This window comes from Aphelocoma coerulescens, chromosome 4 (assembly GCF_041296385.1).
Source record: "Aphelocoma coerulescens isolate FSJ_1873_10779 chromosome 4, UR_Acoe_1.0, whole genome shotgun sequence".
In the NCBI taxonomy this organism is placed as follows: domain Eukaryota; kingdom Metazoa; phylum Chordata; class Aves; order Passeriformes; family Corvidae; genus Aphelocoma; species Aphelocoma coerulescens.
In genome coordinates, this window is record NC_091017.1 from 18,480,723 (window position 1) to 18,498,548 (window position 17,826).

At 40.3% G+C, this 17,826-nt stretch overlaps 1 protein-coding gene across 11 annotated transcripts in view; it reads right to left on the reverse strand.

Moving 5' to 3' along the window:
* The window catches only part of PTPN13 (protein tyrosine phosphatase non-receptor type 13), a 114,533-nt gene that overhangs the window by 43,099 nt on the left and 53,608 nt on the right, over positions 1-17,826 (reverse strand). For 8 of the 11 annotated variants that reach the window (XM_069012896.1, XM_069012904.1, XM_069012903.1 and 5 more), the window contains exons 7-9: positions 14,047-14,610; positions 4,488-4,583; positions 2,743-2,842 (exon numbers count right to left, since the gene is read on the reverse strand). In XM_069012896.1, coding sequence (XP_068868997.1) covers positions 2,743-2,842; positions 4,488-4,583; positions 14,047-14,610 — 760 coding nt within the window. The remainder of the gene's footprint in view (positions 1-2,742; positions 2,843-4,487; positions 4,584-14,046; positions 14,611-17,826) is intronic. The other 3 variants (XM_069012901.1, XM_069012902.1, XM_069012905.1) reach the window with 3 other exon arrangements.

The window sequence follows — 17,826 nt, forward strand, 5'->3', positions numbered from 1 at the left end:
AGCTATAAAAGCCATGGTTTGTTGGTACACAGATGTTTTACAGCAACATGCAATGTCCTGGATGAAAATATTAAGTTACTTTCTTAGAAATCCCCCACTTAACTAACTACCATCTGGGATGGAATTCCTTTTACACTTGTTAGCATTGGAATGTTTTAGGAGCTGCTATAGTAAGACAGAAAGAGCACACTGTTTTCTATTCAGCACATATTATTAACAGAGGTATAATCTAAGCATGACTACAGGACTGAGTTCTGCTTGTGGCTGCTGTCCTGCTTCTCAGAAGCTCTGCAAAAAAAAGCTAGTGAAACTATGTGGCAGCATTATTTTTTCATCTTGGATATACTTATGCCTGGTCGTTAGATTAATAAAAAAAGCCAAACTTGTTTACCTTAGCAAAATGGGTGAGCAATTATGAAAATCAGTAAATAATTATCTGAGGTACCCTACCACAACATTTTTCTGCAAGTACAGAGTGGTATCTTTTAGCAAAACCACAGAGAGGGGGTCAAGGATACAGGAGATTAAAAAAAGTACTAAGCCTTAAGATAAGACTGTATAGTTGCATACATGTGAAATTCATTCCATTGCTAAGCACAACAGGTAAGTCTATGCTGTGCTTGCAAAACATATTTTCCTTCTAGATTTCACACATATACAAATTACGTCCATTAAAGGTACCAGTCTTAACAGAGTAATATAAAATAATGTGAAACAAACCATGAGAAACTATGTACTGCTTTACCTCAGCATTTTCACTTGCATAATAGGCCCGATTCATTTACAACAATGACTCATTTACAATGTGACTCATTTACATACCACATACTACTTTCTGTTTCTGAAATACTTTGTAAATAGAAACAAAAGTTCTCTATCAGCATCCGCAAATTACTGCCGGTTTATTTGGAAGCACAGCTACAGTGCTGAATGGGCAATTTCCTGGGTTCAAGGCAAAGCAGAATGAAGGTTGACTTAGCAGTTTTCAACACAATGAAAAAAAAAAGGCAAATAAGAAAGCTATATATTGATTCTGTACAAACATTGGCAATAATCTGCTATGCTGTTTTAGTGCGCTGCTAAAACAGCATGAAACGCAAAGTAAAAATTTACAGTTCTTGAACAGGGTTACATGGATTATAAACCAGTAACCCACCCCTTTAGAAGTCTGCTATAAACACATATTAGCCAAAATCCTCTTCCTATGTGAAGACGGGCTGGATTCCCATGACTGCTTGGACACCACTAACACATACAGCATTACACAGATAGATATCCTATTCCTGACAAAAAAAACCCCATGTGGACTCAATCGAGCTGTGCCTAACTACTTCTTCCCTGCAAGAAATGCCAATGTATAGGTTTCTAGATGACTCTGCATTTCTCAGGCAAAGTGCAGGTAGTAAGGAAACCAATTCATCAAACCAGGTAACCAAAAGCTGTATGACTTCCAAGGACCTCTTCTCTTGCTCACCTGCACTGAGATACAGTTCATTTGAGACCCTGCTTTACCCAGATCCATTTTTGGCACACAATATAGTGCAAGGAGAAGACACTCACTTATTTTCATCTCCATGTTCAAAGAATGGCTCTAAGCCCCATTAACTGCACATCACCCTTTGCATTAAGTGAATGTGGAGGACACATTCACCAGCAGTGTCACATCACCCAGCACAGTCCCAATCTCCACACACCTCCAAGTTTCTTTAATAGGACAGGGGAGGATTGCCCTCCAACTTATGCTGAAAATATATAAATATCCTAGAATATCGAGCACAGCAACAATATTTCTCCTGCTCTATGGCATACAAAGCAAAAAGATGCCAAGAGAAGGCTTTGTTGTTATGAAGTGGTGAGGGAAGAGGGGAGAAAGAGATCTGCCTTTATTTTTCCCGCCTCGTTACAAAAATTACCTGCATTTTGATAAAATATCCCAAGGTATCTGGCAGAGAGCAGAAGAAAATTTTAAATCCAAAAGGTCAATGCCAATAAAATTTTTCAAAATTTTAGAGTGGAACCATTCTCAAAATGTAACAGGTATGGCAAGATATGCTTCTGCCGTAGAAAGATGCTGTATTAAAGTGATGTTCAAAGAAGAACCTACTTTTTAAAGCTGTATTGATGAATGGCATTTGAATAAATGGAACTCAAACAGGTGCAATATTAGAATACACTGCACAGCAAAGTAATTTTCAAAAAGCATAAACTGTTACTGAATTGGCCTGCTTAATAAGTGATGAAGTATTAAAAAAAATTAATCCAAACACAAAAACATGAACTAAGAGTTTGCCAAAATAACCAAACCAAATATATGGCTTTTGACTTATTTCAAGGAAATAAGCATGCTTCCATTTCCTTATTAAAAGAAAAAAACCCACAAATAAATCTGTATTAATATCAGCAATTTCAAATATTTTAGAAAAGTACAATTAAAAAATAATTAAATACTTCCAAGCAGACCATAGCCCTTGACCTTCTGACAGTTATAACAACTTGATAGAGTTCAACCCAGTCTCCATTAAACATGGGAACTGAATTTGGACTCCCAACTTACCTCATGAGACCATTGCTTCAGAATGCAATAATATAAGATAATTATAATTTTCATTCAAGTATTACTTGCCTTTTTTTAAGCCTTAATCAGAAGCTGGGATGAGAGTGAAAAACTTCACCTGCAGATTTAGAATACATTCTTTGATGAAGAAAAAGCACTCCAAGACATATTGTTTTCAAAGGGTTTACCTTGTTCTCTGAGAATTAGCTTGACTTGATGTGGAGATATCATCAGCACCTGATAACACACCACCGGCATCATCTCTCTTGAAACCTTCATTTCTTCTCACTAGCAAACCAAAAGACAAATTAATACCTGACTGGGCAACAAAGCCCACAGAGTAATCCCATCTAAAACTCAAGGATTTATCAGTCATATGAGATTACTCAGAAGGAATCGAATTCATGTGTTCTGCACAATGGCATTACAGTATCAAACAAATTAATGTTATGAAGCTGATTTCAGTTTTCAGAGCTATCTTAAAGGTTTACCCCAACAAAAACAGCTGATAGTCCTTTGAAGAAGAATACTAAGGAAGGCCTAAAAGAAATCACAATAAAAACCCACGCAATTGCACAGACATCTTCCCAAGGTAACACATTTTTTGTCAGCCATGAGTTGAGACAAACACGTGGCAGAGACATCATACAAAACCACTCCAGACCAGAAAGAGAGCAGCTAGTTAAGCATGCAGTACACAAGAAAGGAGTTAAGAAAGCAGTATCTGAAGTTCTAATCATTATCCCTGGAATCTGACTCCTCATTATAATTTATAATTTTTTTTTTCCTTTTGGCAATATATTAACTTGTGATTTTCTTTGTAAAATTACAGCTTTTGCTGGAAGATCTTCCTGTAGTAGCACCTGAGATGCTACACTTCAAGCTTGATTTTGCAAACCATTACACTTCCCCCTCTTACTGTACCCTCAGCAAAGAGAGCTGGCAGTAGAGCTCTTGCAGAACACATTACAGCCACACTGATTTAGAAACAGTTCTTTCTGACAGCCACATATGAGCCCAGATATACTACTACTAGAAGGCAGAAGGCAGCTCTATCTTGCCTGTACAAACTTAGGAGTTGTTGACTTTGGACTGGAACACTTAAACAGTCTGTTCCAAATTGCAAGCAAGCAAAGAGAAATTACAGGAGCCTCAATACTTGTTACTGCTCCTCAGGCTTCCGGATCAGTAAGCACAAGGACAGACAATGACAAAGAAGGTTGAGAGAGCAGCAAGTGCATGGAGGCTGGGCTGGAATTCTGTGCATGCAGAATACACATGGTGCAGGTATACCCCAGCTTCCTAACTATTATTTTCTTCCCTAATTTTCACCAAACGATTTGTCTCCATTTCTTACAATGATTTGGCAGAGATGATTCTTCCTGCCATACATCAGCAAACAATCCTTTGTACCATCTCCTGCTTTTCCAAGCTGGTGATTTAATAGAAATTACTTAAATTTATCATACAAACAGCTGGTATTATGCAGTACTTCTGCATTACACTGAAATCCCTGGCATATAAGTTATAAGCCAATTTAACCCTCATATATACAATTATACCATGGAGGTCCCATATAAAGCTTTTGTAATACACTGTTACTGTGCACTAACAACAACTCCATCATTTTTTGCGGCATGTTATTTAAAAAAAACCCACTTCTAGTAAAAAGTTAACTATTTCCAGCTTTTCCTACCAAGCTCCCTCCCAGAGTGCTAAATGTCAAACTCTTTTCTGAACAAACTGCCAACGATGCTGATCTGTAGACGATGCTCTCATTTCATCATCTTATAACCTTGTATCAGGGCAATTATGAAGACTCCCACCGAAGACTTTTGGGATCTGGTTTTTATCTTGAACTTTTTTCTTTAGGTTTTTTATTTCTGTGGGTTTTTGTTAGTTTGGTTGGTTGGTTTTAAAACATAGGTCTTACCTTGCCTGAAATCTGGTTCTGAAGAAATAACAGATGGACTTTCACTCGAAGTACTATAAACGTCACTGTGATAAGACTTGTACCTTCTCAAAGGCTCTGAAAGTTGAAATCAAGGTATCACAAGAGGAAAGCAACAGTCACAATGTAAAAATCAAAACCAAACATTTGAAATTTTTTGAAATATTTTCAAACCATTCTAAAATGCTGTCTGTGGCTATGGAGTCTAAAAGCAAACACCCAGAGGATGCTGTGCAGTCCCATTCTGTTCCCATGGCCTGAGTGTTCTGTGGTCAGCTTGGACCCTCTTGGCTCTCCCAACACAGCCACCTCCTCTGAACTTCTCTCAACATCACTTCCAAGTTAAAACTAGTATTTAAAAAACCCCAGTGAGACACAAGACAAGAACAGATCCCTCCTGCAAACAAAACAGGTGCAAGCATTTGGTGTGCACCTCTTGCATGTAAAAAGCAATCACCAGAACGCGGTTCCTGGTTCCTTTACGACACAAAAAGAAAAATATCCACAGAGACGAAGCAAGCACTGGAAAATTATAATTCAGCTCATCTCTGACATCCACAAAATATGATTAATGATCAATTAGTAAGCCCCTAGAGGATATTTAATTAACCAGAACAGTTAAATTGATGTGATGAGAAATCAATGCAGCAGTCTCAGTTCCCACTCTCAGGGGATTATGTAAATAACATACTGGAGCAAAGGACTCCACAGAAGCGGGTATGTACTTGACATTTGCAACCATCTCCCAGAACTTTCCTAAGCACAAGCCAACAACCACCCACAGAATGTGCACAGAAGCAGAACACACACAAAAAATCTCTACGTCTTGGGAATACCAATGCTTCACTGTCAAAGTGAGAGAAAAAACCTCAGGTGTCCTTATTTGCAGAAGACTGTTTCTGGTCTGACTATAGTTAATGTTTTTGAAAACAAAAGCAGTGATATGGAAAAAAACACATGCAATTGCTGCAAAAACAAGTGCCAGTCACTACAGCAAGGAATAGGTAATGCAAGAATACAAAATGGGGAACACATAAGCAGATACCGGAGGCTGCAAAAAGGAAATTGGAAATTCCAACTTCCTGAAAACAAAATGGCTAGTGAAAAACTCTGAGGGAACATTAAACCTGCTGCATAACTTCTATTAGGTCAGAGGACAGGTTAGTCAACAACACTTCTCATTTAGACTTCCTACAGAAGTACGAAAAATTCCAAATAGGAAAAAAGTACAAAATGAGGTAAGATAATGCAGTACTCCAAGAACTAAAGACTAGTTCATGTTTACTTTGGACTATCTGTTCCCAAAACCTTCCTCTTTAAAAGCCAGTATTTTCCCCATTTCTACCCAGCTGACTTGGGCTGTGCAGGGAACCTTTAAAAAAACTGGGAAAGGTAAGCAAAGCTGCAAATCAGCTCATGAAACCACCAGGTTGCACCAGCCCATCCCAGCTGCACAGTTTAGCAGGATAAAACCCAATTAATCCAAAGAACATTTCACACTACTCTCAGAAAGGAGCAGTGTGGACCTACAGCAAGATGAAAAGAATCCACTGGGGCTGTGTGGGAGCAGTGAGGTTGTTTCAATCTTTCACAATGGCTACTTTCAACCTTGAGGATTTTACAACAAAGGAATCTGCCCCCAGTCTAGCAATTACTTGCCTACCATGGGAAATAAAACCCAAATTCAGTGGGTAGCTTTTGGAGATGTGTTTTTAAAATGCTCCCAGCCCTTAAGTGAGGCATCAATCCAAACATGACACTGGAGCTACAGTACTGAAATGTTTAACTAAAACCAGACCTCTTGTTTCCCAGTAGTTTTATTAGCTGTAGGTTTTTCAAGTCTGCTGAACTGACTTTGAAGCAAGATGATGGAGAGGGAACAATAAAATATGACATGAGATTTTAAACAGACTTATTTTTTTCCACTTAGTCAGCAGCCTGGGCTTCTCAATTTGCACACAAATTATGGCTCCATTCTGGTTCTTTGAGACATTAAATTTTGAAAAAAACCCCAAACGTGGTAAAACAGAAATATGCAGTTAAACCACGAGACAAGTGTTTGTAGGTGGTGGCATGATACAGGATTCTGCAGGGTGTTTGACTTCTCCTAACTCTCCTCTTAGCAGGAGGTGGTGCCATCCTGTAGGCCAAGAAGTCCATGAGCCCAGAAACAAAAAGCAAGATTTCCACATACTTTATCTCAGTGTTGTCACAGACCCCCACACAAGGCCCAACAAGGCTCAAACCTATGCACAAGTAGAGCTGGAGACAGGACCACACTCCTGTCTTGCCACATCCTTCTCCCTAATCAAGACTGTACGACTTTAACCCAAGCAAAGGTATTCCTCTCATCTGCTGGAGGCCCTGAACAACCTTTCCACGCAAGGCTGCACCAATGACTACCAGGCAAAGTTTAAAGGCACTTAAGAAGCTACATCCTGAAATTCCACGTAAATCCTCTAGATTTATATTCATTTTACTCAGTTTAGAGAAAATAGATACAGATGTGGAACTGATTGCTGCTGGAGCACCCTCTCTTTGGCAACTGCCTTCCAGTTCTCTGCTGGTCTACACAAATGTCTGTGTACATCCCTTACACTTCCCCCCAGCACTGCACCCTGTCTTAACCAAGTGCCTTCTTTTCTGGGGCACAGATGGAATATGCACTGCAGACCTGCAAATACTCAGTTAAAATGTAAATATTGAGACTATTCTATCTATAAAGCTCCCATAGTCATCCAAATAATTCAGGCTCTCTCCTCTCCTCCAGCAAGTTCTCCTCAATTCTAACATATCATATTAGGATTTAACTTCAAAGAAGGCACTTGGATCATGTCCAAGCTAAGCTTCTAATTAAGAATTGGCTTCCAAAGGTCACAAAGTCCCAGTTCTGGGATCAAATTAAAGTTTAGTTTTTCACACAGAAGTTTCAAAAATAAGGACAAAGTTCTAGTCTGGCTGGCTGGGAAGGAGCTGAAAAATGCAACAAAAGCTAAAGACAACAATAAAACAACTTATCTCCCATATTTACATTCTTCCCTGGGAATTCTGAACAGCCTTGGTTTCTTGAGGTTTTTTCTGTTCATTTTTAAAAAAATGTTTGGTGACTGAAGAAAGACTTCAGAATTGATTTAACTCCTATAAAACACCAAGCACATTGTAGCAAAAATAATTTGTATCAGTTACTCTCCTTAACATCTCAGTGTTTAGATTCCAGTTTCTTACCAGAACACTTTGAACTACTTCATTCCTTAACAGAAAAATCAACCTGAGTTTAAGCACGTTTAAGAGTTTGCAACTAAAATGGATACATAAAACTTGTACTAATAAGCTAAGCTAAGATATGGTAGCTCCGTGATGCAAAGGTAGATGATGCATTACAAGTTGAAGAGTCTGTCTCTGTGCTGCAGTGGTGCTTGTTCAAACTCCCTATCAAAGCCAGCAGAGCACAACCTTCCAGGCACCTCACGCGGCATAAAATAACAAAACACGCTATTTACGCAAGGCGAGACGCGCAAGCCCAGACAAGTCTCTTACAGAGAGCCTCATCTCAGCCAGCTTCAACAGAAATCTGAGAACCACATTCAGCTTGGAATTTCGTTATTCTGAACACGAGTCACATCAGATACACAGGTTTTCAAAATACACATCATTACAGAATGATTTCTGGCTGCACAGAGAAGGCAGCAGAATTAAACCAACAGTTTCATGACAGGGAGAGAGCTCTTGTTTGCCCTTTGAAGTTTGCTGGTGGGTGTCTATTACAGGAGAGTGGTACTAAAATACCACTTAGAACACATTAATTGTCCTTCAGTAGAGGTTGGGACTCACTTCTTTCCCATGAGTTTAATCTATAGGTTAGACTCATATTTACTCTTCCTTTTCTTTTCCTCTTTTCATCTAAGAAAACTTGAATTATCTTCAGCCAAGCAGCACAGTAAGTTTAACAGGAAGGACATAGAGATCTAGTTCAAATTCCTGGTAAGGATTCACATCCAACAACTGACAAAGGAAACTAACCCATTCAGTCTTCCAGGGGAGCAGGCTCATTTTAACTTGCAAGATTTCCACCACTCATATTCTACATGAAAAAGCTGTATTTCACATGCAGCCCAAGTCACCAGCCATCCAGGCAACCCCCTAGGGAGCCCAAGAGGGCCTGGAAGGATCTAATCTACAGAGAAAAATGCAGCCTTGTAAAACTGCAGGGAACACATATATCCAGTGCTGGGCTGGAAAGGAAAACAGCCAGATTAACAATAACAACGCCAGGGTCTTGTAAGAACTCAAGAGCCCTGTTTTTAGAAAGAGACCTTTCTTTTCTGGATCTGGATCATGCCATGTGGGATAAGGTATGTAAACTAAGACAGGTCCAGACTGAGAGTTTGTCCAATAAAGCTGTTTGCCTGTTTTAATTTAAATGCTTTATCCAACTGAGAATGTAATGTATTGACTAAAAATTGATAGTCTCAGACTGTGTGAGCTGCTGAAAGCGTGATAGATGAGATAAAGAATGTTAAGCTGTGTAATTCAGCACAAAGTAGTAGCTGCTGGTGCCATAGTACTTGTACTTTACAGATATCCCACAAATATCTTTCTTTTTCCTTGAAAAGCCAACTTCTGTAGTCTCAGTAAAATCAACAGCTGGAGTTTTCTAACTGAAATAGTATCGGTCCATAATCCTACCTCTCAGATTCATTAAAATTATTTGAGAATATTGTTCTACTGGACAGACCAACCACACGAGAATCCATTTTGCCAGCAGGGAATTTAAATCACACTGCATCACAAGGAGACTTGCAAACTGCCCCTTCCTTTGCTTTCACATGCAAACAGATGTGCCATTGTGCATGACTCCAACCGCCCACAGTGAACTCAGAAACCCAGAACATACAATTCAAGAGAAAAAGGAAGTATGAGCACTTCAATGAATTCACAGTGCTAGGTTTGTAAAGCAACTATTCCTTTCCCCTCCCCCCAAATACAATCCCCCATTTAACCCACTTCTACAGAAGCTCCCAAAATCAAATCTCTGGGGCTTAATCTGCTGGGATAAATTTGCTACCAACAGCTGCCTGATTACCTGCAGAAATTTTCCCTTATTCAAAAATGCAACTTCAAACTAAGAGAGGGTTTAAAACCCAGATATTTACAGTATCCCTAACTGCAGCCTTTACCTGCAACCTTCCCAGTCGTCATAACATGGAAATTTTATAAATGGGTCCAAATGAGTCTTCAAGGTAGCTGATGAGAACAGTTTCATGAGATAAACACATGGAAGAAGACTTAGGGGGAAGAGATCCTTCTCTAGAAATACAGAATATTACTGCCTCTTCCTGCTGACTCTATGAAGCAAGGGCAATAACACGACAAAAAAAAAAAATCTGAGGACTTAATAATCTGGGGTTTCTGTTGGGGAAAAAAAAAAGGTAAAAAGAGAGGAATAAACACAACTTGTGGCTCTGGAATTCACATGGTTCCCAACTGCAAAAACATTTAACAGAGGCTTGAGAATATTCCCAAACCACCCCCATTTCCCCACCCCTGGATTCAGCATTCCAGAGCTTCAGCAAGATCAACTTTTTCGGTATCCTCCCATCTTTTTTTTGTCCTGTCTGCTATTTCAACCCACAGCCAGCTATATTACTACTCCCTAACTGGTTTTGTCCTCCTGTATTCCACAAGGACACGGGAAAACTTTATGCTCCCTCATGCATCTCACTTACAACATCCTCATAAACAACACTGCGTTTAAAAACATTTTAACAAAGGATACTCATTCACTCAAGTAACACATAAACCCTTTCACTTTGAACTATGCATGCACTCAAGGGGTGGGGGGAGGAGCTGCCTAAGCAAAAGGAGAGGTTCAGACAAGGCTTCCATTACCACAGCTTTGTGCCTTATTACTGAGCCATTTGAAGGCAGGCCTCGGATAGGAAAATTTGGCTTCACAAGTGTCAGGAGATACAATCAGTTTGGTGGGTGAGAAGGCAAAGAAAACTGGAGCAAGGGAGAACAGACGACACTTTCACGCTCTTGAGCTGCAGCCCAAGCTTCCAAATGTAAAAGAATATTATTTTCTCTCTGAAAGGAGTGGGACACTATCAGTAGGTGCCAGGCAACAATTTCCAAGTTTCAAAACAGCAACAAAAAAAAAAAACCTGCTCTCCTGGTACAGGTAAGATGTTTGGGTTTAACACCTAACAACTTCATAACTGATCAATTCTGAAGTCACAAAACCCCCACAAACAAATCAAGAATGAACAAAAGGGCGAAGATGCAGAACTTACTCTCTTGGTACAATTAACACATATTTTTGGACTCTCCTCTTAGTGATCAGAATTGGCTACACCATAAGTAAAATAGCAGACTCTTGGCCTTGCGCCCATCTGGCTAAATGGCACCTAATCATAAACAATCATCTGCAGTATAGAAGAGATGAACAACCTCAACCCTGAAACTGTACAGCAGATTAACATAAACCAGCAAGTTCAAGAGCAAGGCAGTTGCAAGGACACTTCAGCCTTGTGAGGCTAAATCTGAGATGTTCCGACAGTAGATTATAGAGCACTTTAGATGGTCTGCAGCTCACTACAAACTATTACAGCACAGCTGTAATTAAAGCTCTGTCATTCTTTCCACTATAAACTCTGCTTTTCATGAGTTTGTAATTTAGATTGTAAAAATCTGTTCTGAGTGAAAGCTTGGCAAACTAGAGCCTATGCATAAGAACATTTTCTTTTTCCAAGGCAGTCAGCTCCTTAAGGTTTTATGAATAACAGAAAAGTTTTCCAGCTTAACCCAAAGTAAGTTAAAGAAAAATAAGCCACATGTCACTTAAATTCCTTTGTAGTTTGAGGAGGGAAGTTTTATCTTGCCAAGTTCAACTCACAGAGAGTCCAGTGTCACTTCACAATTCAAAAATGAAAAACAATATACACAGCCAAAAGCAGAGGCTTAATACAATTTACACAGGCTTAGCTGTAACCTAGACCTGGGCTCAACTGAACTGAGAATATCCCCAGACCTACCAAAGAGAAAGCAGACTGTGTCCCCTCTGCTACCCCCAACCATAACCCTGTTTCCTGTGACTCTCCCTCTAAATGGAACTGAACCCTTATTCCAAACTGCTGAACTTTTGAAGTAAGTTATTCTCCTTCTCTAATTTTTGTTCATACCTCTCAGCTACGCTGGTAAGAAGAGCAATTCCACACACACTTGACACTTGATAGTGTTGGATGTGGAAATAATCTGTCTACCCACTAAGTACTTCAAAATTACATACAACAGTAACGCACAAAAAACTCAAGACTGTATTTTTCATTTCTTTGACAGATGAAACTGGCACTAGACTTTTTATGAAAGATCCCAATGGACATGTCTGGTGTAAAAAATGTAAAATGAGGAACAGTACAACATATGGAACAAAAAAAGGAAAAGGGAAAGAAGTCTTCATAGGCTAGCAGACTTTATGTATTCAGACTTGTGAATCTGCTCACTAAAGCAGAGCAGATACTTCCAGTCAGGCTTCTCAAGCCCTATAAGACATAACAGCAACTTACTCCTATGTGAAAAAACATTCATCATCCATCTTGCTAAAATACTCCTTTAAACTGGCTCTCATTAAAAATTCACATTCACAACCAGGTTCTGGTCTAAAAGATTTTCTTTAAGTAGTTAACTGACCAAAGAAGTCGAACAATGGAACGCCTAAAATATAACAGTAAAGCACACTGCCAACTTCAAGAGCGAAACACACCTTCCTTGAAAATAGAGAACTCTGAAACCCAGCTACCTGTTGAGAAAGTGTCTTTACTTTTTTCCTAGCAAGTAATAACTGTGAGTTCAGAAGGATGGGCAGTGAGTCACTGGCTATTGCCTCAATCTTCCGTGTACGAGTTTGTCACTCAGCCTCTGAGACTATTAAAGCCCAGCTCCCAGTTTACTTTGACTGCACTTTCACCCATTCCCCTTATGAATAGAGTAGTTTCACACATCTGACCTATCTCAGTTTGCAAGGCATAGGCATGTTTTGTTTTCTGCCATCTCCCAATCTGCTCGAATTAGAATGATAAACCCATTGCTCATCAATGGGTTTGGCCATGCTTTTGGTTTTGCTCTTGTGCAACACAAACCTGCACAAAGCTGCACTCCTGAACAACAAGGCTATTGAGCTTTCCCAATGCTGGGAGTGGCCTCCTCTTAAAGTTTGTCAGCTGCCTATCTCCAGCGATCCAGGTTGACTCATATACTTGAGACGGACCCTGTCGGTTTCAGACTCTTAAACCAAAACCCAACCAAGCTTCCCTGTACCTCATCAGACATCCTGGTAGATAACAACAGATAGTAAACTTCTATAAACAATGGTATCTCCACAGTGCTGTTTTCATCTATGTTCATTTCTTCACATGATAACGTAACCCTCATCAGAAGATGATAATTTGACAGCACAAGAGAAGTCCAGCTGTACAGAAATGACAGCAGCTTTTTTAACTGCCTATGCCATTTCAGTAACACTCCTCCTTTCTGGAACAAAGGGCTCACACGCACAGGAAAGGACTGGCTTCCCGTGCTAATTGCAATACAAGCATCTCCCAGGATGGCCACAAAGGGCATGGGCAGGCATTTTCAGAAATTCAACCTTGACAAAAGGCTTTATCATCTCTCCCTAATCTGGAGCTGTTCACACCTCTGGCAGAAGAAGGAGGCCAAGGTAGGGTGTGTTTTCACAGTTACTTCTGTCACACAACAGGCAGGCTAACTCATGAGTCTTTGAGTGCACCTGAGTAAATGCCTGAGCTAGCTCTGTACATACAGCTCTTGTACCGTGTACCTTAGGTAACCAAGTTATGCTTTCTGGCCCAGCACATACAAGATCCAGCTCTGCTCAGTTTCTATCCAACTGTCTCAAACTTACAGCCCCTGAAAATCACATCACATCACCAAACCAAACCAAACAAAACATGCAGTTCCACTTACAGGGTTCTGCATCAAGATAATATTGTAACTTTCCCCACAACAACTACAAAGACTTGTTTTTCCCCCATGCATTTTTGTAATGAACTGATGGAACTTGTGTGAAGTATTCCCACTGAAGTAAAGATCTGAACATGAGGCCAAAAAAAATTTCATATTTAAGGGCTTCAGTCCAGAGCTAAACAGCACTAAAACAGAGATCTGGAGATGAAATTCTGCCTTTCCTCGGGCATAAATCCATCTCTAATAGCTGGAGATGAGAATCTTCCTTTGAGGAAAATTACTTGGCAATTGGCTGTTACCAGTCTTATTTTTTTTCCTAATTGTAATTGATGAGCTTGATATTGGTTGACTTAGAGAGATCAACTGTACTAAGTAAACAATCTGGACAAGCACATTTCTCTTCACTGGCAACAGATGCTCTAATGACTTCACTTTATGTAAAAAAGATGAAGCAAAGATCTTGGCCGTTTCAAGAGCTGCTACAAGAGAGCTCAAATTTACCACAAGAAATCCTTGTTTCACCACTGGAATACTCAGAAAATCAAAAGGCTTCACTAACCTTCTACATTCATAGCTTCCCTCAGAAGCTGCAACTTCTTCTGTCTCTCTCTTATCCTGTCAAAGGCACTTGATATTGCTGCAGAAGCTGATGTCTCAGGCATGTGGCGCGTTTGGTCCAGTTTCTGTGGTCCGAAGACATCCAGTGCTATGCTCCCATCAGAGTATCTCGCCTCCTTGTTTCTGGCAGTAGTAGAAGTCCGTACTGTAAACGTTTCACACTGATGGCTGTGCCTGTGTGAGCCTCCAGCATGGTCCCTCTCAGCTGCCTTGTCAGTAGTGCAAAGCAAATCTGTGGAAGAAGCCCATATTTTCCGTTTGGGAGGAACATCTGTGTGAAGGTGACCTTTTTTCTCAAGCTCACTGGTTTTACACCTATGAGGACAGAAAGCATCTTCCTGACCCGAACTGTAATCTGCAGAAATGCCCTGGAAAAACTCTTCCTCATCTTGTGTTCCTCTAATGGACAGAAATCCCATAGACTTGCTAAGTCCTTTGTTAAGGGTGGTCTGTTGGGAGAAGTGAGCTCTGTGTCCATCAGGTGCATCAACCGCCAGTGTTTTTCCTGGAATAAGGAGACATTTCATACATGTAATTTTCTACCTAATACACAGGAGTCCAACACAAATTAGTTAAAGTATATGATGAACACATGCTTGGGCATTGGTTTTACCAAGCAAAACACTGAGAAGGCTACTTAAAGGGCTCCCTCAGTCAACAAAGACAGAATTCCAACTGCTTCATACATGACTGTCATAGGTTAGCAAGCATAGTCCCGGAAGGGATATCCTTGCTAAGGGGTGCTTACAGCTTCCTCTGGGACCTGACAGAACCTATCAGCTGGCCAGTTTGAATATGGACAATTCTTTAAGCCACTTAAAGTTGTGACCGCCTCTGTGATACACACTTAAGAGTAGACAAACTCCCCCCCAAGCTCTCTCTCGTTTCCGGCGCTGGGACAGGTGGCTGCAGGCCCCGTGCAGGGGCCAGCAGGCCCGGCCAGGCCCTGCTTGGGCCAGGCCGGGCCGGGCCACGGCCAGCCTGGAGCCATGGGCCTGTTCCAGCCGTGGAACCCCCCCACTGCCTTGCCGTGGGCAGCCAGAGCGGCTCGGAACCCCCCCCCCTCTCCACTGCGGCCGAGATTCAGCAAAGCGGCACCTCTGTCCGGCAGAGGCCAGGTGACCAACTGCGATAAGCCACATTCCAGCTGCAAGGCCGAGGTGAGATTAACCCTTTTATTGCTGTGAAGAGCTGAAAACCTGAGGGAAGAGAGAGAGGAGATGCTTAAAGCTGAAAGTCTGTTGTGAAGCTATGATATATCAGAGTATCCTGTTGTAATTTCATGAAGATATGGGGGGTGGAGTGTTCAACTCGTAAGCAGAAGCACCTGCGCTGAGATAGGCAGATGCTGACGCAGCTGTAATTTCATGAGAAGTTTGGACAGAGAGAGATGAACCAGATGAACCAGATGAGGACTTTTTGCTCCAAAGAGGAAAGGAGAAAAACCTCAATTCCTAGAGATGCTTCCAGAGATAGTTTTAAAGATGAAGATGACCCTTTGCTCCCAGGGAAGGAGAAGGGCCTCTGTTTTCTTTGTTTCTGAACAGCTCAACCTTAAAATTGTACCCCAGAAAACTTTCAAGAGTGGACCCTCGAAAGCAGTTGCGGGAAAAGCTGCAAGTCGGGGGAAGGGACTCACATCGCAAGCAGAGAGACTCCTCTTCCTAAATGGACCGAACAATATTTGGAAGTGGGTGGCTGTCTCGGTGTGATACTGTTTTCATAGCATGAGCAAAAAGAGACTTCTCTTTCTAAATGGACTGAACCAGGTTATTATGGAAGTGGTAAACAGACTGAACATCTTAAGGGTTGTCTTTTTCCATTGTCAGTGGGAGAAGGGAGGAAGGTGGGGGGAGGAGGAGAGTTCTAAAGGTGGTATAATTTTTTTCTTTTCTTCTTTTAGGTCTGTTAATAAACTTCTTTATATTCATTCAAGTTGGTGCCTGCTTTGTATTTCTCCTAATTCTTATCTCACAGAAGATAAACAGCAATGAGTATTTTAGACCAAACCACTACAATGACAACCATTTTCTTTCTTTTATTTCTAAAATACTCAAGAAAAAAGAAAGACCTACTGTAATTCAGTATTAATATTAAAACCCCCCAAACTATCACATAATTGCTGAAAGTTGTTTTCTCATTAGTTTCATTTTCAAAATAGCCCAGACTATCTACTACTTAATACTACTTAATACTACTTAATAATCAATCTGAAATCAGCCATTCCTCTCACACCCAAATACACCGCCTACAGGTTTTAATAACAAGTCCAGGTTTGTTCAACAGATTTACTGATGCCCTGCAATAGAGTCAGCAGCAAGAAAAGAATGACTGTGTACTTCGGAATTATAAAAATCCTGGATCTTTCCCTAGTGACTAATTTTAGTGACTGCAGTCTCTCCAGATAAAGAATACTCCGAAACAAAACCAACAAAGCCTCCAGGGTTAAAATGATTCTACAAGTCTGCACCCTTCATGTTTCATTCATACATGTATCCACCAATACTTAGGAAGTCTCTCTTCTCCCTCTCCCTTCTTGTGAAATTACTTCCAGAATAGAAGAAACTGCCAGAGGTAGAATAATATCAATGAAATATGTCGTCTCTGAAGAATATCATATCATGGTGACCAAGAAGCTTTGACCCAGGTGGAGTCAGCATGGCCTGTGATGCCTTCCTCAGAGCTAGCTCCCTCTTTATGGTGATATTCCCATGTGCATTCTCTAATGAGCAGCAGCCTTGAAGATTGCATTGCAAAAGCAAGCAGTCATGAGTTCAAAGTAATCACTGTACTGTATCTACTACTCTTAAAGAATGCTACATAGTCCTGCCTGCATCCATTGAAATTAACTGCCCCACTTGCACAGCAGGCTCCCGATGATCTTTATCTAGAGTGTTATCCTTCCAAACAGAATTTCACAGAATGCTTTAGGGATGTTTGGAAATGTAGTCACTAATGCTTGAAAAGCTTATGGCTTTTAAAGGTGTAAACACCTTTCAACTCTGATATTCTACTTGAAGAGGGGCTGTGCTTTTAGTTTGTAGGTTTTATTTCTGTGATATTTAGCTAGCAATCAAAACCAGCAAGACTGAAGCCAAATGCAACCAAGTAATTCCTTGCTTCCTACCACCATGCAAACACGTGATGGTAAAATGTTAGGATTTGGATTACAGACACTAAAAAGTGTCTTGTAAGAAATCACACAGTTTCCACATGCTCTAGCCAGAAAAATAAACAAGTTTTGCCAATGAGAATGAACTAATCTTCTAAAAGATGCCTCGTTTCATATTTTACAAATATGGCTTTAATACTAAACTAAACATAATTATCTCTGTGGTCAAGTAAATATTACATTATTACCTTATTCTCAGACTATACATCATCCTAAGGCGGGTGAACTATGTATAATATTCACACACAAAAAAAGCCTTTTAAAAATAGGTGTTCATTGTGAAGTTCCCACTATCCATCTAAAGCAGCGGGATGATATCCATTCTTGCAAACTTCTTCACATTCATGTACATGCAACCAAGGACAAACATTCCTAAAAAAGATTTTAACTCAGTAATTTGTGAGATAAAAACCTAAACACTGCAGTTTGCTTTTTAAGATGGTCAAAAACACAAATCAAAAAGAGCTCTGAGAATCCTCCCCAGTAATGAGAACTCCGAGATAATTTTAGGCCAGAAAAAAACAGAACAGCCTCCTCTACACACTGTTT